The sequence below is a fragment of the Melanotaenia boesemani genome, chromosome 15, assembly GCF_017639745.1.
Source record: "Melanotaenia boesemani isolate fMelBoe1 chromosome 15, fMelBoe1.pri, whole genome shotgun sequence".
NCBI classification, from domain to species: Eukaryota; Metazoa; Chordata; class Actinopteri; order Atheriniformes; family Melanotaeniidae; genus Melanotaenia; species Melanotaenia boesemani.
This window is the reverse complement of record NC_055696.1, coordinates 9826556-9850515: the sequence shown is the minus strand read 5'-3', so window position 1 is coordinate 9850515 and position 23960 is coordinate 9826556. Positions and strand designations below refer to the sequence as shown.

General features: G+C 36.5%; 2 protein-coding genes across 3 annotated transcripts in view; one reads left to right on the top strand and one right to left on the bottom strand.

Annotated features, from left to right (window-relative positions):
* Positions 1-23960, bottom strand: part of chek1 (checkpoint kinase 1) — a 33377-nt gene that overhangs the window by 1686 nt on the left and 7731 nt on the right. Inside the window, exons 1-11 of one of the 2 annotated variants that reach the window (XM_042007723.1) lie at positions 6527-6752; positions 6204-6269; positions 5724-5838; positions 4719-4827; positions 4417-4481; positions 4271-4340; positions 3721-3909; positions 1214-1318; positions 802-885; positions 398-464; positions 134-302 (exon numbers count right to left, since the gene is read on the bottom strand). In XM_042007723.1, coding sequence (XP_041863657.1) covers positions 134-302; positions 398-464; positions 802-885; positions 1214-1318; positions 3721-3909; positions 4271-4340; positions 4417-4481; positions 4719-4827; positions 5724-5838; positions 6204-6268 — 1038 coding nt within the window. In that variant the 5' untranslated portion in view covers position 6269; positions 6527-6752. Of the gene's footprint in view, positions 1-133; positions 303-397; positions 465-801; positions 886-1213; positions 1319-3720; positions 3910-4270; positions 4341-4416; positions 4482-4718; positions 4828-5723; positions 5839-6203; positions 6270-6526; positions 6753-23960 lie in introns of those variants that run through there. The other variant, XM_042007724.1, reaches the window with a different exon arrangement.
* Positions 8197-22571, top strand: LOC121653932 (complement factor B-like). The gene is made up of 18 exons (XM_042007716.1): positions 8197-8269; positions 9605-9802; positions 9904-10089; positions 10808-10984; positions 12462-12548; positions 12827-12966; positions 14221-14365; positions 14469-14594; positions 14910-15008; positions 15117-15251; positions 17267-17376; positions 17901-18033; positions 18334-18472; positions 18650-18726; positions 21493-21593; positions 21695-21824; positions 21918-21967; positions 22097-22571. The coding sequence occupies exons 1-18, from the start codon at positions 8212-8214 to the stop codon at positions 22271-22273; spliced, it is 2268 nt and encodes a 755-aa protein (XP_041863650.1). The 5' UTR covers positions 8197-8211; the 3' UTR covers positions 22274-22571.

The window sequence follows — 23960 nt, the reverse complement described above, 5'->3', positions numbered from 1 at the left end:
ACAATTTGATAAGAAAGTAAACAACAAATCTTTGCTCTTCCTTCATTACTTAGGACAAACACACTGTCAGATATGGGAAACAAACCAGCCTCTAAAAATCTGAAACCAGTGTTAAACAAAGAATACGAGTTACCTGACTGGCTCCAGGTGTGCCTAGCAACTGACTCCCCAGTAACATGTGTTCAGGCTTCGTCGGCTGGGAGAAGCTCACTTGACCTTCAGTTTGACCAAATACCAACATGGCTTCCCAGCCTCCTGCTGCAAAATCAGGCTGAGAGCTGGAAAACTGCACCCTGTCATCACTACGGCACGAAAATGACGGTGTTCAGATCAAAGTGAGGGAAAAAAATGCAAAAAACAAAGAGCTGAGTTGAAAGAAGGATGACAAAGATTTGACCTGTTGGGTCGTGGTACAAGTTCAACATCAGATTTTAGAACGTTGTTTCCTCTTGAGCAGAGAGATCCTACAGAGAAGAACAAAGAGAAATCAGTCCAGTAAACTCTATTTATTTAGCTATTTAAATTCTGACTTTATATAAACCAGGAAAACGTCACTGTCCACTTAAAGCCACTTCATCAGTCTCTAAAGAATCAAGAACATGAAATAGTTTCAGCTTTTCTTGCTTGTGAGCTAATATGTTTACCCTTATATTTAGTTTATCGAACCCTCCTCGCCTCCCCACTTACCCCAAAAAAAACAGACGTTGCTGCAATGCTTACAAATCATCAGGCTTGAAAGGTAGAATTATGCATAAAATGCAGCAGGTGAATGGAAACTGTTGTACTAATATTGTGACTTGCCTTGTGTAAACCAACGATCTTTCTGTATGTCTGGAATGGTGATTCGTGCATCCGGACTGGCCAGCATTAACTTGGACAACAAACCTAAATGAGATAAGAAAATATTAGTAAATGCTATTTTCAGTACACATTAATCATAATGAAAGGAGACGTCTGTACATTATCACCAACATTTTAAAAAATTAACAGATGTATCCAATCGTAATCTTTGATTTCCAACTCACCTTGTAGCACTTTTTTTAAAGATATTAAAATGCCTCACAAACAAAATTTTCTCTAAAATGTTTTTAACAGATCCACACATTTCACTCCAGCTCCAGCTTAGAACTACTGAAATGTATTATGGTTTCATAAAATTTAACTTGTAATTAGTTTTACTCCCAGCTCTAGTTTGCTGTATTCTGAGACGTACCGAGAGGCACTGGTTGTATTTTCTTCCATGGAGGTAGGTATGTTTTCTTCTCAAGCCAGTCTGAATACTCCTGACAGCTCTCAGTCGGCTGGTCCCATGGCAGCTCTAACACAGCAACACACAGACAGAGACAATGTTTTCCTTGTATTACCTTCATGTGACTGTTTATTTATTTATTTTATTTTAAAATGCCTTACCCAAAATAAATCTGATATACAGTGTGTGCAGAATTATTAGGCAAATGAGTATTTTGATCACATCATCCTCTTTATGCATGTTGTTCTACTCCAACCGGTACAGGGTTGAAAGCCTACTACCAATTAAGCATATCAGGTGATGTGCATCTCTGTAATGAGAAGGGGTGTGGTCTAATGACATCAACACCCTATATCAGGTGTGCATAATTATTAGGCAACTTCCATTCCTTTGGCAAATGGGTCAGAAGAGAGATTTGACGGACTCTGAAAAGTCAAAAATAGTGAGATGTCTTGCAGAGGGACGCAGCACTCTTGAAATTGCCAAGCTTTTGAGGCGTGATCATCGAACAATCAAGCGTTTCATTCAAAATAGTCAACAGGGTTGCAAGAAGCGTGTTGAAAAAACAAGGCGAAAAATAACTGCCCATGAACTGAGGAAAATCAAGCATGAAGCTGCCAAGATGCCATTGGCCACCAGTTTTGCCAAGAAGCACAAGGTGTGCAATACTCAGGGACATGGCCAAGGTAAGGAAGGCTGAAAAACGACCACCACTGAACAAGACACACAAGATAAAACGTCAAGACTGGGCCAAGAAATATCATAAGACTGATTTTTCTAAGGTTTTATGGACTGATGAAATGAGAGTGAGTCTTGATGGGCCAGATGGATGGGCCGTGGCTGGATCAGTACAGGGCAGAGAGCTCCACTCCAACTCAGACGCCAGCAAGGTGGAGGTGGGATACTGGTATGGGCTGGTATCATCAAAGATGAGCTTGTGGGACCTTTTCGGGTTGAGGATGGAGTCAAGCTCAACTCCCAGTCCTACTGCCAGTTTCTGGAAGACACCTTCTTCAAGCAGTGGTACAGGAAGAAGTCAGCATCGTTCAAGAAAAACATGATTTTCATGCAGGACAATTCTCCATCACACGCATCCAAGTACTCCACTGCGTGGCTGGCCAGAAAAGGTCTAAATGAAGAAAAAATAATGACATGGCCTCCTTGTTCACCTGATCTTAACCCCATAGAGAACCTGTGGTCCCTCATCAAATGTGAGATCTACAGGGAGGGAAAACAGTACACCTCTCTGAACAGTGTCTGGGAGGCTGTGGTTGCTGCTGCACGCAATGTTGATCGTGAACAGATCAAGACACTGACAGAATCTATGGATGGCAGGTTTTTGAGTGTCCTCGCAAAGAAAGGTGGTTATATTGGTCACTGATTTGTTTTTGTTTTGTTTTTGAATGCCAGAAATGTATATTTGTAAATTTTGAGTTGTTATATTGGTTTCCCTGGTGAAAATAAATAAGTGAAATGAGTTTATATTTGGTTTTTGTTAAGTTGCCTAATAATTATGCACAGTAATAGTCACCTGCACACACAGATATCCTCCTAAGATACTAAAACTAAAAAAGCCCCACTCCAACTTCCAAAAATATTCAGCTTTGATATTTATGAGTCTTTTGTGTTCATTGCGAACATAGTTGTTGTTCTATAATAAAATTAATCCTCAAAAATACAACTTGCCTAATAATTCTGCACACACTGTATCTTGACAACTACGTGGCTACATGCATATTGGTCTCATAAGAAAACTGAGACATGTGAGATTACTTCCCCCGAGTTCACCTTAAAAACATCACGAGGACCCAGAAAAAATGAGGCTCAATATATATCATAGGAATAGTGAATGCTTCATTATAAAACCCCCTTCACCTTCGTGTAAACTACCAGGACCCTGATGAATAATGTTAAACTAAAGCAGAGTCATAGGAGAGTTATTTTTTTAAGTGAAATAAAACTTTTGAAAACAAAACAGCAAAATTAAGACTTAATTTATGATTTGGATGCTAGCTCGCAGAGCTTTTGTCCCACAGTGATGAGACGTCTTTGTAACCAGCAGAGTCTCTGCTTTCATGACACATTATTTGTCCTGTTTAAATTTCAAGATGACGGGCTTCCCTGACCACTATAGCAACAACCCAAGAAAAGACAGTATCATATACCCTGCTCCCTGACAGGGAAAGAATACTGAATACTCGTCATTCGACCAAACACTACTTCCAACTAACTCTACCTAATTTCCTGGCATTCTTCATATCACTGACTAAGTACAAAATGAACACAAAAAAGGACAAAAATAAGGAGATTTTCACCCAGTATCTACACACATGGGTGGCTTGGTAACCCTGAGTAATTTATGCATAAAACGCAGCGCATTCAAACTACAAACGGATGAAATGAGAGATTATTGAAACAGGATCTGAGAGACTGAATGTTCCTGCTGTCAAAACAGCCATTTGTGAACTCACCTCCCGCCAACATGGCAGTCAGGACTATCCCACAAGCCCAGATATCCACAGGTTGAGCTCTGTACTCCGTCTGGCTGAGAAGCTCCGGAGCGACGTAGGGAAGAGTTCCACAAAGACGATTCAGAAGGCGCTCTCGGCCTTTGAAACGAAACATTGTGGCCATGCCAAAATCTGTAAGCTTCAGGTTGTCTAAAGAGAAAGAACAACAATAGATTGTATTTAGTTATATATATTTGTTAAAGGAGCTAAGTCTATTACTGAGCTACTGAGAGTGCTTGACCCAGGAGTAGGCTGACCTACCTTTACACCATTACACTGCCAATAACTATCATCGGTCCACTCTGTTTCTTCTTGATGCAAGTTTAACATTTTATTCCTTGATTGTGCATAAAGGTTACCATCTAATAACCCCAGTGACATCATCCCCATATATGCATGCATTACCTCATCCGGTAACAATACAGCGCCCCCTGTTACGTACAAGGTGAACTACAGTCAAAATGTTTGGCTCTTATAATATTAAACTTAAGATATGTGAACACATTCTTACCTTTGTCATCAAGCAAAATGTTCTCTGGTTTTATGTCTCTATGAGTGATGCCAAGGCTGTGGAGGTACTCCTGTGAAGATGCAACTAATGAATACCAGCTGAAACATGTGCAGCAAGGCAAACTGACACAGATTTGAGTTACTCACCACAGCTGCTATTAGCTGCTGGAAACACCTATGAGCATCCCTCTCTGCCATTCCTACGTCAGGCTCTAAAACAACAAGACGGCAAGAGGTTACAGGCTGTGTCTACTGCAAGTCAAATTTAAAGTAAATATATATATAAAAAAAAGAACTACATGTGTCTCTTTGGGTCAAGTTGAATAAAAGCTCTAACAGTAATTAAATATTTATTTAATTGCAACAATTCTGATGAAAAACACCAACCTTACCAGAAAACAGTTGTATAACTTTTTTTAAAATAAAAAAATAAAGCGGGTCTGTCTTACCGATACGGTCAAAAAGCTCTCCTCCAGTGCAGTACTCCAGAAACAGGTAAACAGTTGGCCCTTCCTTCCGATGGCCAAAAAACCTCACAATGTTGGGGTGGATGAGCATCTAGCAAACATGAATAAATGTTCCCATACTGAGCAGGGTTCTTATAAAACAAGACTGCTCCCCTGATGAAATAACAACCCCGAAATCTATTCAATTTCAACCCCCCAAAAAAGTGCACTAATACAGGCAGTTCAATTAAAGACACAAAGTTAGCTCCAAAAAACAGCTAAAGATGGATTTTCTACCACAAATATATTTGTTAAAATCTAGTTATAGTAGAAATGTCTACATACATTCAAATGTCTACTACAATGACGAGTGTGACACAAATTAGACATAAATTAATTGATTAATTAAGTAGTATTTTCTATTTGCCTTCTGACAGATTTCAATAGAATAAAGGTCTCGCTACACTCAGACTCAAGGTTTTCTTATAGTACTTAGAGAGAGACAGACTTCAATAACAGGCCACTCTCTCATGGAACCAGCTCCCAGTTTGGATTTTGGAAGCTGACACCATCTCTATCTTTAAGATTAAGATTAAAACTTTCAATTTGATAAACCTTATTGTTAAGGGTGGCTTGGGGACTCTTGGCCTTTCCTTTAGTTACGCTGCCACAGGCTCAGACTGCTGGGGAGAAGCCCTATGATGCACTGAGCACTTCCCTCCATTTACTATTTTCACTATGTATAACTATATGACATTACATCTTTTTCTTAGCCAGTATCCCTGGTTTTGATGCCCCATGCATGCTTAGGTTGGAGGATTGAATCATACAACCGATTCAGTGCACCTTATCGATTTCCATGTGTGCTCTTTTTATTCTTTACCATTGTTCTGTCACTCTCAGAAAATAGTTGATGAAGTTATGTGGCTTTGAGTTTGTACTGTATGTTTTAAGAATTTAGTCACTTGGTCCCCCCTTTCCTAGCTTCACTTAAAGATGATAATCTACCTTATGGATGCAGACCTCTTTCTTGACATTGTCAGCACATTCTTTAGCCTGTGAAGTGTCGATCACCTTCACTGCTACCGCTTCCTCTGTCTGTCTGTTCACCAGCAGCCTCACTCTGGTACCATAAGGACAAAAACAACAGACCAGTTAGATCATTAGATCATTTTTACATGCATGAAAAACTTAATATCCTTAAATATCCTTCAGGTCACTTCACTATGAGCAATCTTTTAAGATTATGCACATAACTATGATACTGATCTGGTGTGCAATTACTTTCAAGTAATTTGACTGATATATACATTTAAAAAATGAAAATGCAAATAAGAAGAAGGTGTTTTTTTGTTTTTTTTTTAATGATTTCCAGATTTGCAAATATCCATTTTAAGGACTTGCTGGCTTTCTGTTGTGTGTAACCTTGAAACCATCAGCTATGTAAAATGTGAAATGTTATATATTTCGAAAGATGAGCATTCATACTCTCCATAGGCTCCTTCGCCCAGCGTTTGAACGAGGTCCCAGTCTTCCACGAATGGCACCGCCATGCTAACGATATAAACCGAAACAGTCAAACGCTGGTCATCAAACACACACAAACATACATGCACAACATTATCCAGTATAATTGCTACTTATCTGTAAACACAGTGTAAAATCCAAGCGAAGACTACCCACTGAACGTCTACCATTTTATATGACAAACTGTACAATCGGATGATGAAACTGTGTTGTTAAATGCCCTGAGTTAAGGGATAATAAGCACGACATTCAGTTGCTGACACATGTTCAAATAATCGTATTACCTGCACAGCACTACTGCAACACTGCGTTTTCCACATGTAGCTGTTCACAAAAGATTAAACTTCTTCCTCTTCTTCTGCAGTTTATTAGTGGTTGGCAAACAACGTATAGATGTGCATAACCGACCAAAGATTAAACTAATTTTATCACTTGTTGATGTAATTTTGGCATAAATTTGGCGCCTCGTCACTTTTCTAGCGATGACTTCCGCCAAGTTCGTCATTTCCCGATTTCTTCTTCTACGCCTCAATCGTGGAAGCGTGTGCGCATGTGCGTCACATTGTGGCTTTCAGTTGCCAGAGCCAGAGTCAGAATGATTTATTTCGTCTGTACGTACAAACAAGGACTTTGACTGGTGAATTTTGCTCTCATTGTACTCTCACCACAAAAAGTAAGAATAATTAAAAAGAAAAGAAAGGAAACACAAAAAGAAAATAGATATAGAAATAGATATAAATATAAACACAACATTAACATTGTATTTACAACAAGAAAAACAACAGAACTAACTTTGTACAGTCATTATTTTCCTCCAAAACATAAAAAAAATAACAAATAAATAAATATATAATCTTTTACTTTGTCCCAATGCCGATTTCTCATCTGTTAATCATTTATGTAAAGCACTTCGTGTTGTCTTGTACACGAAACGTGCTATAAAAATAAACTTGCCTTTCTTAATCATGTAAACATATTCACCAAATATAATACTAAAGTAGTAGCCCAATAAATACTAAATACATTCTTTAAATTAATAATAACACTACATATTCCTTTAAATCCGTTATATTCTTAACAGAAAAAAGTTGCAAATAGGCCTAGATCTGTCTCTGCCAGATATTCTGTCTCATATTCCATTGACCACTATTTTATTTATTTTATTTAAAAAAAATAGTAGATAGCATTTTCACAAAATAATGGAGAGCCAAATTTTTTTAAAGGAAGTAATTTATGTCATTAAGAGGCTTATGGTGATAATTGGTCAGTGAGGAATGGTAGTTTCAAATATATACACTACTGTTTAAAAGTTTGGGGTCACTTTGCCATGGGATTCAATAGGGAAGTGACCCCAAACTTTTGAACGGTAGTGTATATTATCAGCATATTAGATTAAACTTTGAACAGAGAAAGTGCTTCAACTAAAGATCCGACTGTGGCCTCAGTGTCCTGTCTGGTCCAATCTAGATTTAAATCAATCATTAAACTGACTTGTCAACAAACAATCCTCAAATGTGCCCCTGGCTTTTGGGAAATGATGATGCAAATGTTTGCCCTTTAAAATGATTTCACAATGGTGTTTTTTTTAATGCAAACCTTGGATCAAACAGCAAGGCTATGGCCTATTTAAGACCAACAGGTACAACACAGAGTAAAATCTGGGCAGCTACAGGCAAAAGCAACACGTGACCTGAGCTGTTTTCTCATTGATGAAACAGTTTTAAACAGTTATCATCTCATAATTTTCCATAAATTATTTAAATTTCTCAACTATTAAAGTTAAATGTCACTGTGTGTGTAACAATTCTTTTGTGACACGTTCATATATTGATCTCTGTTTACTGGTTATAAAGTTAATAAGTAACAGGATGGTCTTTGTCCTGTCCTTCTCTCTGTACATCACTGTCCATTGAAATAAGCGATCTGCCCCATGTTACCTCATTTTCAAAGTTTCCCTTCAAAATTCAACATGGGAGCTTCTGTCCGCTGGAGTTGGCTTGCTGCGCTTTTATGTCTCCTGTGTATGGGTGATGTATTCTTACTCAACATTAGATTTACACTTTATAAGCAATTTTGAATTTTCAACTGACAATAATGTCCATTTGCTTGTGTGTATTAATGCATTCAGAGCACTGAGAAAAGTTTTTTTAAATCATATTTTTCTGAAAATTTCATGTTCCCAATATGTTCTTTTTATAGTGCCGATCTTAAACATTATGTAGTGTTTTTTTACTAACAACCCAAAAGGATCACAATGAATATAACTGTCAAATTAAAATATATAATGGTATTTTAAGCTCAAATCGTTACAAAAAATTTTCTCAAACAGTAACACTTCTTGGGTCCTTTCAATTTCGGGTCCTTTCACAGGTACAGTTCAATGCTAAAAATGGAGAAGACTTTATTTACTGTAAGCTCATTTTTTGTAAGCTGTTTTCCAAGAAGCAGTAGGGAACAAGGGTGGGGCCAAAGCGGTGGCCTGGTATGTTTTTCCTCTGATGCTCAGAATCAGGATTTCCATTAATACCATATTCTTGATGATAATGCAGCAGGTCACCACTTTAGCTGTAATAATAAGTTTAATCAGTTGTTTAATACAACCTAGACTTAAAAAAAACTACTTAAAAGAAATCTATAAAACATAATGTTTTGTTTTTCAGCAAGGACCTTCGAGAAACAAATATTTCTGTCCATCAATCTGGGAAGGGTTCTAAAAAACCATTTCCAATCAATATGGAGTCCATCATTTTAAAATGCACATTATTTTTAATGGGAAATATTAAATACAAATTTCAGCATTACAGGTGACAGATATTCCACAAGTTTATAAAACAAACAATATAACAATAAAACAAACAAAAAACAAACAAACAAACAAAAAAAGAAAACATCTCATACTTTACAGACCTGGAGCTTATCCCCCAAAACATTTTCTGTGTAATTTTCTGTCATTACTAATGTTATGCAGCTGATGGGGGCTCTACAGCTTTGTTTACACACTGTTCCTGCCTTCTGGTGTAGTTTTCATAAAAATAAATAAATAAATAAAATAAATAAAAATTTTAAAATATCAGTAAATTGTCTTGTTGTTGTTCATCTAATTTTGTATTGAATTCATTTAAGGAGCTGGTGAGGACCAGATAATGTCCTGCATGTAAAATGGGATCTGTAAAACCTTAGTTCCCCTATCTTCTTAAAAAACTCTAACATGAATCAAGATAATTAGTTTAGTTTGCCTGGAATGACCTGTTGAAAGCTGTGTACTAAAGGGGTGCACCTTAAATTTAGCACAGAATCATGTGAATATGACTCATTTTGTTTTTGGGAGAGCTTTTAAAATCAAAACAATCATTTTCTTCCAGGTGTTAAGGTTGAGTGTGACTGCAGTCTGGATAATGTACGGAACCAGGGGGGTGGTTTCATGTTGAGCAAGGGACTGAAAACGGGCAGTATGCTGGTCTTCAACTGCCCTGAAGGCTACTATCCATACCCTAAATTTAGCCACGTCTGCTATTCTAAAGGCTGGGATCCTCTTCCCAAAAGATATCAGAGATGCAAGCGTGAGTAACATAATATCTCCCTGTGATACTTTGAAGATTGACCCAGGATCCCTGCTCTGCATCATAACACAGGTTTTTTAAATATTTTTATTATTATACAGTTGTTGAATGCCCAGACCCCACTGTGATGCAGAATGGAAATGTCAACCCCTTTGAAGAGAAGTACTATGTCACCAACACAACTACGTATACGTGCTACTCTGGATACACGCTGAGAGGCTCATCCACTCGTACTTGTTTACCAAATGGAAAGTGGAGCGGTTCCACTCCCATCTGCAGCCGTGACTGTAAGTCCTGACCAACATAATAAGCTTTATTTATTTATTTTAGTTATGTTTATGTTTAATATGTGTGTACTTTAATGCTGTGTATTAATTATATAAACCAGTAGTTTCTGTGGTTTGTATTTTCATTTTAATATTTAAGTTGATTAGTTGAGTAAAAGTTTGTTATCATGCTTTATATTAGCAGAGGATTACAGAAGCCATGAGTGGCCATGATTGACAAAAAGTGTTTTAACACCATGATCAAGATAAGTGAAATGTATGTCAGGATTCTTAAATAACAATAATAACTTATGTAATCTCCAATTAACAGCTGAATTATTTTAAAATAAACTATGATAAAAAGTTATTTCTCTGTTAAAGTTCTAGAAAGCCATTATCAGTAAACCCAAGAAGACCTAGCTTTTTATCTTGTGATGACCAGTTAGAGCAGGCGGCAATCTCAAGAAAACAAAAGGCCAATTTCTCAAGATAAATTAACTTGTTGTCAAATGAAACGCAGCCTTACAATCTCAATATGGTAGAATGATTAACCTACAGTTACAAGATAATAGGAACCAAAACAAAATATTTTCAGACATGGTTGCTCTTGACTTCTGTAGAGAATATCACAATATTGTTAATTACTCTTTCCTGACTTTTCTTACAAGATTGTGTAAGAATTGAAGACATTTGTGGTTCTTTGTTGGCTTAGCTTTTGTTTTTTTGTCTTTTACCTCAGCTGGTAATACCTGTGCTGATCCTGGCATCCCACCTGGTGCCTCAAGAGCAGGAAACATATTTGAAATCGATGACAAAGTGAAATATACCTGCAGTGGGGACTTGATTTTGGTGGGACAAAATGAAAGAGTGTGTCAGGAGAATGGCCAGTGGACCGGGAAAGAGCCGGCATGTTACTGTAAGAGACACACATGATGTTTATATACTGTCATTTAATCAAATTAGGACAGTCCCCTAATATTGTTCAACAAGATTCATATGGTAAATGGCCAGTACTTATATAGCACTTTACATATACGTCACATTCACCCATTAACACACATTCACACACTGATGGCAGAAACTGCCATGCAAGGCGTTCAACCACGACCCATCAGGAACAATTAGGGGCTGGGTGTCTTGCTCAGGGACACCTTGACATGAGCTGTCCAGGCTGGAAGTCATCTTTTGGGCTACCACTGAGCCATGCTGACCTCATATCTGTGTCATAAGGAATCTCTCTCTTTCTCTCTTTCTCTTTCTCTCTCTCTCTTTATCTCTCGCTCTCTTTCTCTCTCTCTCTCTCTCTCTCTCTCTCTCTCTCTCTCTCTCTCTCCCTCTCTCTTTTTTTCTCTTTCTTTCTCTCTCTCTCTCTCTCTCTCTTTCTCTCTCTCTTTTCCTCTTTTATTCTCTCTCTTTCTCCCTCTCTCTCTTTCTCTCAATCTATCTATCTACACACACACACACATATATATATATATATATATATATATATATATATATATATATATATATATATATATATATATATATATATATATATATATATATATATATATATATTGTTTGTTTTAAGCAGATTTCAAAGTGTCTCCTGATGGCAATAGTCAGTGAATCTTTCCCACTGTTTTTGTTAATGTTTTATATTATTCAGTCTTTAGCCAAACCAACCCACTTACAAGCTGTAATGAACTCTATTTTATTATTATTATTATTATTATTATTATTATTATTATTATATTATATAAAACATACATGGACAAATATTTCATCAATCCAATTGAACTCAATCTGTTCAGAGATGCCAGCTGACATGTTTACATGCATGCGAGATAAAGTGATCTGGTCAGTTGTAAATACATGATGGGCAGATTTAATATAATCACAGCACATTTGGCATGCACAATGTGTACTAGTTTGTACTAGTTTTCCTTTTTCTTCTGTTTTAAACCTTTTGACCGTCAAAATGCTCAAAATTCCTTAACTCTAACAAAAATGTTTTATCTGCCACAGTCCTGTTCTGCTTTGCTGCCGCAATTCCCCAAAACCCACAACGTCATGTAACTACCACGTGGTTCAAGCATGCGCAGAAACAGCATATACCACAGAAATAATCGTAAATAAATAGTGTATACATCACCAGCTCAAATCAAAAGTGGTCTGCTTGCACGTTTACAGAGAAAAACACATGATCCTTCATCAGTTTCCATTTAAAATCCCATTTTAAACTCCTGAGAGTGTCGCCCTGCACTTCTTGGAGTGATGGGTGCATACTTTTGTTTTTGTATTTTTAGACATTAAAAATAATAATAATAATAATAATAATAATAATAATTACAAGGGAAAAAAATTCCAGTTAGTGAAAACTGCTTTTCTGTGACTTTTACATCTTGCAGACAAATACACTTTTGACACTGCCCTTGAGATTTCTGAGGAGTTTGGCAGTGCAATCAAGGACACCCTCACCACTTTGCAACCTGCCAGTAAGTTCCTGAACCTAATCTGATTATTAACATCATTTATGAGTATAGTTATATCACAACTGTGACTGCTGAATCACGTTTTATCAACAAATTAAGCATATGAAGGTTGATATAACATGTTAAGTTTGTAAATCAAATTAGTGAAAATCAGCCCTGTTTCATGCCTTTGTTTTGTTTATAACAATATAACAAGGATGGCAATGAAATGCACAGAAAAGAAAACTATGAATGTGATATTTTATCTAAATAGTAAACTAACAGTATTTGTTGTTACTTAGATGACACACAAGAAGGCAGAATAATCAGGATGTCAAAAAATGGTACACTTAACATCTACATTGGTGTGGATATTTCTGAGAGCATCGACCAAACCTACTTCAAAAAAGCCAGAGAAGCCATCGTAACACTTATGAAAAAGGTGAGACACAAGAACAGTAGAAATAATTTAGAAGCTTTGGTGGGTGTTTAAAGCAAGCGCATGCACATGTTTATTAAATACCTGAGATATGCTATGATTGTTTTATCTCTTTTTGTGGGTGAAATACAGTTTTTAAACCATAAACCAAAAGAATGTCTCCTCTCTAAAACCATCCAAAGTAGGCTGTAGTGTTTGTATGTGATCTATGAAGAAGATGAAGCCTGCAATGCTATTTTTTTCTTGCTTTACAACATTTAATTTAAATTGTTGTGGTTAATATTTTACATTGCAGACCTACACAAAATAGTCCAAATCTGTGAAGTGAAATCAAAATAAAAAAAAAAATTAATTTATAAGTTTCATGGTTTACAGTAAAACTATCATGTTATAACATGATAAGGTCCCAATTTATTTTTATTTGGGTGACAGCTCCATGCTTCAATATAATATCTCCTGGAATTTCATAAAATCCAATATCAACCAAAGTTTCCTAGACCAGAGAAAAGGGGCATTAAACACAGACATTTCTAAGATGCATGAAGTAAAAATTGAGGACCTGTAGAGCTCCAAAGCTATTGCCACTGTGAAGTACGGTGGTAGAAGTATCCTGATATGGGGATGGTTTACTTAAGAAGGCCTTTTATAAACTGGTCAGAACCAAAGGAATAACAATGGTGCCAAAAACAAGCAAATTCTTGAGTAAAACATTTTTCACTTTCGGAAAATTGAGAGTTACAGGTATATATATTGTTTCATATTGTATTTTCTAAAGGAATGTAGGACCGCCTACTGTGGTCTCAGTTTTGGGGTGTAAGGATTCACATGGGGTAAAACTTCATAGTGTTGCTGCACACAGACAATACTGGGATAGGCTTCAGCTTCCCCTGAACTGGAATAAGTGGTATAGAACCTGGATATTTACTCTTATTTTTCTCCCCAAATATACCGCATATGGAAGAAATGCTTGGCATCTAAATTGTCCAAGTAATGCATAATGAAAAGTTTTAGGTAATTTTAGACAACTATAAACATAAATCTAAACTTCATGAAATTTGACTGTCAGCATTTAAGGCCATTACAAATTATTTTCATCATGAATTACAAATTATCATCTTTTGTGTGTGTTTTATAAACACAACAAATGGATTATTTAACAAAATAAGGATAGGCAGTTTTTAATGTAGGATGGCGTTGTTAGCAAAGATGTGTTAAAAGATAATATCATTCCACCTCATCTTATTTATGAATCCACAGATTTCATCCTTCACTGTGTCACCAAACTATGAAATTGTCTTCTTCTCCTCTGAAATATATGAAGTTGTCAACATTCTTGATTTCTTTGGTGAAAAACCATCACTGTCCTCGCTCGTAGAAAAGGTGGAAAGTTTTGAAATAGGTGGTGAGTGAAGCACACTGACATACTGTTAATGTTTCAAATGCAGAACTGGGGTTTTAAATATTAAGTTTAACAGTGTGTGTGTTTGTTTGTTTGTGAATGAAAGACAGAAACACTGGAACAAATTTGTATGCTCTCTTCAGGAGATTTGAGGAACGCATGTCTTTCATACAGACACGTACTAAAGAAAAGTTTAAGGAACATCGTCACGTCATCATCCTTTTTACAGATGGTAATTTCCTCCTCCTCCTACATTTGAAGAAATTGTTTTAGCAATGATACTTAATTGTTAATTAATTATTAATTAAATGCTAATTTCCATATAAAATTAGATTGATCAAATTAATGAGTCCATTCTCTATAATATGAGACCTATTATCTTTAAAATATGTTTTATTCCTGTATCAATAACTTTGATCTAATAAGTATGATCCAATTTTAAAACAGTTTAAAAGCTAAAAGCCTCAAAATCAAAAACTATTTTTGAATTAAACCTACTTTTTAATCTTTTTTCATTTATTTAACATGCAGCTGTCTGTCTCTGCAGGTGCTTATAACATGGGTGGTTCTCCTGAACCCACCGTGGCCAGAATAAAAGACATGGTTTACTCAAACCATGATGAAAAAACCAAAGAGGAATATCTTGGTAACTTTCAATTATAATTGTAGTTTCACATGCCATCAGTGTAAAATGTATTTTGACCTGTCAAAGAAACTCTAACCAGTAATCATCTTACATGTCACTTTGTTTCAGACATATACGTTTTTGCCATTGGGGTTGAGGTCTCTGATGCTGACCTACAGCCCCTTGCATTAGGAACCGGAGGGAAGCATTACTTCAGGCTGAAACATGATACAAATTTAAATGAAACATTTGATGACATAATTGGTGAGTTATCTTTGAAAATGAAAATGTGTGTATATTTGTGTGACATCTACTCTATCCACTCTAACCTTCATCATTGAGCACTAATGCAACAAAAAGGAGAGACTTGAACATATTTAAATTTTATATATCAAATTAAATCAGATTTTATTTATTTGGCACTTTCAGCAGCACAAAGTGTTCTACATAAAAACACACAACTAATAATTTTAAAAACACACAACTTGATCATAACCTGTTTTACATTCACTCATACACACACACAACATGCATTCACACCCCCAAATGAAGCTTTTAAGAGGATGTCAGTGGTCTGATGATGATGAACCCCAAACTAGGGCTGCATCAAAATAGAAAAAATGTGTAAAATGGAATAACACTGATAAAAGTTGCGGTGACAATATGATCTGCAATAAATAAAATTTGATGTTGCTTTGATGTTTTCTCCACTTGCAAAACTATTTTACAGACGTCTATTAAACTTTAGCTTGTGCTGTATGAACACTAGTAGAGTTGTTTTAGCTAACACTAGATTTTAGTAATTATTCTATTGTTCATAATAAAAATCATTTGGTCAGCAACACAAACAGGTCATGTGCAGGGTTTTTTTTTCAGCCTGAAGACTAGAAATATAATAGAAAATTCACAGACTTTGCAAAAGTCTGAAGTAATTTCTTTGCCAGCTTTTAATCAATTATACAGAGATTTGTGTTTAATATTCCAGTGCGGACTGTCTGTTAATAAATGCAGTTTCTGGCACATGCATGGCAAATGCATAGTTTAATTCACAGATGGCTAACTAATAAGAAATACAGAATAACTGAGAGTGCCAGTTAAGATACCTATATGAGTAACTGCCGACCACAGTCTAACGTTAACAGTTCAAACATGTCACTGTTCATGTCTGCAGATACAAGTTAATTAGGACTTGCAGTAAAGGCGGCTCCGCAAGATGGAGCAAGACACAAATGTCTGCTGGATTGGTCTATAGCTCATTGTGGGTGTTCTGTAGGTGGCAGCGGAGATTAAATGTGTCTCCTGGTAGTTGCCACACATATTTGGCATGTCTTGCCGAGCACCTGTGTTTGTAGTGTGTCTTCCTTCTTGTAACCAATATAGTTACAAACAGCTGATTTGTGCTGTTCTGTTTAGCCTCAACTTTTTCTGCATCCACATTTTCCCAGCTTCACTCGTTACCTTCCATCATCTAAACGCTGATTCCATGTGCTCTACTGTCGCAGCCATTAGCATCTATATGGAACAGGCATCAAGAACAGTAAAAGAGTTAATCTGATTCGCCACTGACCAGTGTTGGGTAGTAACACGTTAATGTTATGCAGTTACTTTTGTCACTAACTAATGCTAAAATGAATTCCTCTTTAAATAAAGTAACTCGGTTACCACTACCCTATGGTGCGTTACTTTGTTACTAGCTACATTAATACATTTTTGCCAGCAAAACAATTTTTGTGCTAAGCTAATATAATGGCAATTTCTCCCAAGTGTTTTAATAGATTAGCAGTAAAAAACTTGCCTGCTTTTTAACCTGTTTATTAAAAGCTATTTGCCTTGTGCTTACAAATTGCCAAGCCTTTGGGAATTACTTGACTGTGATGGGATGGTCAAGGGTCAGGAAGAGAAACTGCAACACGGTGCTGTGACCCTACACAGGACATTTATTGGGCATCAGTTGCGCTGACTCTACCATGCAAAGACGCTGGACGAGTAAAAATCCAGCTTACATCTGTGTTACTTAATTGAATATGAGAGATTTCTGTATTGTCACCGGATCTTTAGTTTTTTCGTATTAAGTATTGGAAATTGTCTTTTAAATTATATTTAAATACATTTAGATATTTTATTAAAAATAATGACAACAACAACAACAACAACAATAATAATAATAAGTTTGCCATTCTTTTAGTATAGTAGTACAACTGTAACTACACCATCTGTATATGCGTTATGCATCTGTGAACATGTACAACATCAATTTATGGTCTCTAATAACTTTGCAGATGAACAGGACGTAGTTGGTCTGTGTGGTCTTCACAAAGGTTATGACACCACAGCCGACAAACTTAGCAAGAGGAAACGATATCCATGGGTGGTTTTTGTCATTGTCCAGGTAAATAAGTGCTGTTTGGATGCTCACAGTACATGACAAAGAAACAATGGTGCTGTCCATGGTGCTGAAGGAAACCGAACGGATCACCTGCATCATTTGGAAGATTTAATTAATTAATTAAATATATATATATGGTTAAACATGCCCTGCATGTGAACCTGGCCTCTCACCTGCTAAACGCTGGGTGAGGTTCCAGCTTCCCAGCAACCCTTAATTGGACGAAGCAGTATAGATAATGGATGGATGGAAGGATATGAATAAACATACAAAGATGACAAATTACTACTATTATTTAGAAGCATCAGGAATCTTATTGAAAAAATAAATGTGACTTGAAAGTGGACTATTTTTAGGGCTCTGCTAAAAAGTATCAGCTGAATGTCATTGGAGGAGCTCCTCGGCTATTCAGGGAAGCCAAGCTTCCCTTAGCTTCCCCATAATTCAAACACACAGCTGCAGTATGTTAAATAGTATAGCTTTAAATACTACTAACAAATAATTTAATTTATCTTTTTAAATTTAAGGGACAAGACCCAAAGAAATGCCTCGGCTCTCTGGTATCATCTAAGTTTGTCTTGACTGCCGCTCACTGCTTCCAATTTGGTGACACACCAGACCAGGTCACGGTTGAAATTGAAGATAGACCAGGCAACATAGGTAATAAATAATGTTTGCTTTAAAGTTTGTATTTACACCTGATTCTTATTCTTACTGTATGAACATATTGAACATAATCTCTTATTTTATTATTTAAAAACAGTGTTGCAGTGTCCTTTTTTTACTTCAGTAATGGTTATTTTTGAGGCTTTAAAGTGAAATAATTACCTTATTTATTTTCTATTTGTTAATGTTAATAACATTATTGTAAAGAAATTTAGACAGTATTATCCTTTACTCCTGATGACAGCAATGGGCTCAGAAATACCAGACTGAATCTTTTATTTTATGTTTTTACAGTAAAAAAAATTAAAACCTTTAAGTTACACCCGGACTACAACGTTAAAGCAAAAAAGGACCAAGGTGTTGATGAGTTTTATGACTATGATGTGGCGCTCATCCAACTGCAGGATGATGTTGACATCTCCGCTGTTGCAAGGTAAGAACTTGTGTCCAAAAAAACTGTTATTTGCAATTGTATTTCATTTTACAATTTTACTTCTGCTTTGAGGATTATCAATAAAACATAAACAAATAAATGAAAAAAAAAAACAAACAAACAAAGAAATACTTAAAAAAGCTTCAATACTCAGTTTGAAATAAAATGTTCTTTCAGACCTATTTGCATACCTTGCACCCAGGAAACCAGTGATGCTCTACAACTGGTCGGTGTATCAACATGTGCACAACAAGGTGTGGTAACTCATACATGCTTTAACATCACTGTCTTCATAAATACAAATAAAGAACCATTTTTATGCAAAACATTGTGAAATTATGTACAATTATTATTAAGCACAGGTATCTCAAACTCTGGGCTTTGAGGGCTGCTGTTTTGGAGGCTTTAGATGCTTCTCTGCTCCAACACACCTGATTCACATTAAATGGATTCAACAGCTTGTAGGGGAACTATCTAAAACCTGCAGGACATTGGCCCTCAAGGACCTGATTTAAGATCCTTGCTTTAGCTGCTTCTGAAAGAACTGGTATTTGTAATTCACTGAATTTTGAACCCAGCGTGTGGAGCTCTCCATTCCCATAAAATAAGCTTTATTTATACAGCCTTTTATCAAATGCATAAGAGCATCCCAAAGTGATTTACAGATTTTTCATAATGAACAAAAATAAAATTTGGGTTCTTCTTTTTCCAAGTTTGGGATAGGTTTTCCTAACAAACCAGAAGAAAGTTCACAATTCATTATTTCTCATGATTACTTCTTACACTTAACTTGTTGACAAACACTGATCAATCAATCAATATTTATTTATATAGCACTTCACAACACTCAAAGGTGACCAAAGTGCTTTCCAATAAAACCAGTGCAAACACAATCAAATTATGAAACGAGAAGTACATCATTAAAATACAATAAAATTAAATAACATGTCACAGTAATTCTAAGTATCAAAAACTAGTCTGAATAAATATGTTCCTCATCAGACCTTGTTCATGCAATGCTGGACAATTCCTCTTCCCCTCCCCTGTCCCGACCCACCTGGCTTATCTCAGGACTCTGGTGTTTGGATTCCTGAACCCTGTGCTTAGTAAGCTCCTCACCCAAAAGAACATCTGTCAGTAATAGACCTGTTAACTCTACTCTGTCTCAGTGAGGTCCTTCATAACAGCCATAGAGAAAGCCCGCTCACCCCAGCGTTTATACTTGACTTTCGGGACCTCCAGCAAAAGTTGGCTAGAAGACATGAGAATTCTGTTTGGGTTCTGAAGAGACAGCATGTCAGAAAAATAAGATGAACCATGAGGCCATTAAGAGCTTTAAAAGATCCTTCAAAGTATCTTGGCAAGGGAGAATGTCCAGATCACATGGGCTGACAACAGGGGTGCCTCAGGGCTCGGTATTTGGCCCTCTTCTCTTTTCACTATACACCTCCTCACTCGGTGCAGTCATTAACTCTCATGGTTTCTCCTACCACTTCTTTGCAGTTGACACTCAGCTTTTCCTTTCTTTCCCACCTGACGACACAACCGTCTCAATGTGAATATCAGCATGCCTTGCTGATATCTCCGCATGGATGAAGAATCGCCACCTTCAGCTAAATCTGCCCAAAACCAAGGTTATTGTCTTTCCAGCCAACCCTTCCTTACCACCACAGATAAGCGTGCAGCTTGACTCTATCACGCTTGTGCCTACGTCCTCTACCTGGAATCTTTGTGTCATGGTAGACATCAGCTGACCTTTAAAGACCACGTTGTTCCGGTTGCTCGATCTTGCCGATTTGCTATCTACAACATCAGGAGGTTCAGACCCTACCTACACGGCACAGCTCCTGGTCCAGGTTCTGTTCATTTCATGCATTGACTACTGCAACTCCTTACTGGCTGGCCTGCCTGCATGCTCAGTAAAACCTCTGCAGATGATCCAGAACGCAGCAGCTGGTCTTCAACCAGCCCAAAAGAGCTCATGTCATGCCGTTGCTAATCGCTCTCCACTGGCTTCCAGTTGCAGCATGCGTCAAATTCAAAGCTCTGCTTATGGCTTACAAAACAATAACCCAAATGACTCTGGTCTACCTCCACTCCTTAATCCAGAGTTATACTCCCTCTTGACAGTTATGCTCTGTTACTAAAACACACACACACACACAGACACACACACACACACACACACACACACACAAAAATTATATGCACTGCCTCTAGCTCTGCATGACAGCACCTGGGACCAACTGGACTCACAGCAGTCTGACTACCACTTAATTATGATGTCCCATCTTGTTTAAATGCTTGCTCTCATTGTTTTTACTCTCAAATGTAAGTCGTTTTGGACAAAATTGTTGTGTAACCACTGGTTAATGTCAGCAATACAGGCAGTCAATGATCTTACTGAATCACCACATCCTGGTGACACTGGGAGATAAAGCTGAATGTCATAGCAGTGAAGTGCTAAGTTGTGTCTGGCAATAATTGAGCCTAGTGGCAATATGTAAAGTGAGAATAAAAGAGGGCCGAGTATAGAACCTTGTGGTATGCCACACAACAAAGATGCCAAAGAGGAGGACAAGTCGTCATCCATTATAAAAAAGCTTCTATTTGTCAGTAAGGGTCAAATCACTGTTGTGCAGTACCACAAATACCAACAAGTTGTTTGAGGCGAGACAACAGGACTGTACGGTCAACTGTGTCAAACGCTACAGTGAGGTCCAATTGTACCAAAACAACAGGGCACTTAGCATCAATAGAGAGAGCAATTTCACTGTACACCTTTAACAGACTCAGTGCTGTGTCGTGACCTAAAACCAGACTGGAAATTCCCCAAAATAGAATTATTTTCTGAAAAAGACTGCAACTGTAACTGCAACAACTTTCTCTAACAACTTTGGAGGGAAAAGGCAAGTTTGAAACTGATCGAAAATTAGATAAAACTGAAGGATAAACAATTTAGAGATCTTTATGTCTCCTAAAGGTTTGGAACAATGTTGTTTTGTGTTCTTCATTTACAGAGCAAGTTTTGTTGAATAAACAACGTGAACGGCTCAGTTTCCTAACTAAGACAGAACCTCTGGTACAAGAAAAAGATGTCTTTGCTAAGCTTCGTGATAATGTGAGTTTTATTTTACTGTTGTGGGGTTCAGTGCCTGCCTGCTTTCCTCATTTTTTAAAACCATTTTTTATTTCTCTTCTACATCTAATGACCCAATACAGAGAAATGCATGCATCAACAAAGCGCTGAAGGCAAAAGGCATAAAGGTGACAGATCCAACAATTCCTGTAACTAAAAACTTCCTGTGTACTGGTGGTCTGACTGAGCACAGAGATCATATAGCGTGTACAGGTTTGTTCTTTTTTGTCAAATTTAGATTTCAAGAACTAGCACATGAGCAGCAGCAGTTAACTGTAGTAACTTTGTGTGAATTTGTTTGGATAGGCGACTCTGGAGGTGCTGTGTTTAAGACCTATGAGTACCGCACAATACAGGTAAATAATTATACAGTAACGTTCACAAATTACGAAAACTTGGTGTTGAATATTCACTGAAAATAATAGTTTTGGTAATATAACTATGTGCAGTCTTGCTGACTTTGTAAAGTTACTATATTTTCACAGGTTGGAGTGGTCAGTTGGGGAACCCAATCACTTTGCACCTCAGGCGGCCTGGTGGAGTCCACTGAAGATTCCAGAGATTTCCACATCAATCTTTTCAGAGTGGTGCCTTTCCTTAAGTCTATCCTTGGAGATGATGATCAGGAGGATTATGCACCACTTAAATTTTTGAAAGACTAAATGAAATGAAATAGTACAAATTGCAAGACCAACTCTTGTTGATATATTTTCTGGTTAAAATATATGCCTTATTTTATTGAGTGCTTTTATTTTCTCAACACTCACTTCATACCTAAAAAGTGGGAGTTCAAAAATCTGGAGACACAACCCATTCTTACAAATGGCAGTTATGATACAGTAAAATATATCAATGACAGTGCAAAGTGCAAGTTGGACTTGTATGTTCTTTATTCATAATGCATTCAGCATGTTCTGTGTTTAACCATCATGAAACGTCAATAAATCATTCTTTAATGCAGTCTGATGTTTTTTTATTATTAAAAAAAAGAAAAAAAAAGAAAAAAAAAATAATCTTAAAAAGTGCTGTACAAAGCAAAGCAGATAAAATGTCTAAGCCATCATTAAGATAAAATAAAATAAACCCATATGTCTCATAAAACAAAATACAAGAATAAATAATATAAAATTGCATTAAAATAACATAAAACACAGAGAAGCATAACTTCAAAAACACTCAATTAAAATGCTGAAGCTGGAGGAAAAGCCAGTGAGAAAAGATATATTTTTAATAATGATTTTAAATGCTCAATGCTCCGTACTGATCTAATATTAAAAGGAAGACTGTTCCAGAGTTTGGGAGCAGTGACAGAAACAGCTTTCTCACCTCTGCCTTTTCACCTGGTTCTAGGAACTGTTACGAGCAGCTGGTTTGTTGATCTCAGTGCTCTGACAGGACTGTGAATGATTAAAAGCTCTGATAAGTAAGGTGGTGCTGTGATATTAAGACTTTAAAAACAAGCAATAAAATCTTAAACTGGATCCTGTACTGTACAGGAACCCAGTGAAGTGAAGCCACCAGAGTATGCTCACGTCGTTTTCTCCCTGTCAGAAGACGAGCGGCTGAGTTCTGAACAATTTGTAAACGATGGAGCAGCGACTGATCAATCACAAAATAGAAAGTTACAATAATCCAAATGGCAGGTGTGTAGCATAATGCCTTGATCTTAAAGCGAAATCTTAATGTTAGAAATAAATTTTACTATTCATTAAGGGATAATTTTATTCTTTTAAATTTTGTTTCGTAGGGGGGCACCACTCATCTGTAGAAATCTGATTTAACTTTCATAGCCCAGAAGAGAAAACTGTGAGTGGGTATTTTAATAAAGAAAATATTGATTTTAATTGAATCTATCTCACATATCTGAAGTAGTAAATTTGATCATCTGAAGGGACTTTGATTCCATTCATAATAACCACAGAAACAATGCCGAATTACAATAATGCAAGCAATTTATTAACCACCAAAATCAATTACCAGCAAACAGTGATAAATGTCAGAAATTATGAAAATTATCAATATCGCTTTAGAGACTCTGCCGGCCTTCAGTTGAAAACTACAAAAATGGACAAATACAAATGCTATATTGCCACATTTCTTACAAACAATGCACATGAATCATGTTTACATTTTACATTTTACTTAAAGCAAATCATTCAATGAACTTAAATAATGAAAATCTTGAATACAATTAAAGTTTTAAACAACTATGAATTGCTGCTCTTATTAAATGAAATAATAATTTTCTTCTGTTTGAAATAAAAGAATCATTCTTTTACAACTGATATTAAGCAAACTAACATCATTTTCATAGCTCCCTCTGCTTCCAAGGGTGCTAAATTTGAGCCT

Excerpts from the sequence above, each read along its gene's own strand:
- LOC121653932 (XM_042007716.1), top strand. The coding sequence starts at position 8,212 with ATGGGAGCTTCTGTCCGCTGGAGTTGGCTTGCTGCGCTTTTATGTCTC. Across the intron at positions 10,985-12,461 it reads GAAAGAGCCGGCATGTTACT|ACAAATACACTTTTGACACT; the intron begins GTAAGAGACACA and ends TACATCTTGCAG. Across the intron at positions 18,473-18,649 it reads GACATCTCCGCTGTTGCAAG|ACCTATTTGCATACCTTGCA; the intron begins GTAAGAACTTGT and ends ATGTTCTTTCAG.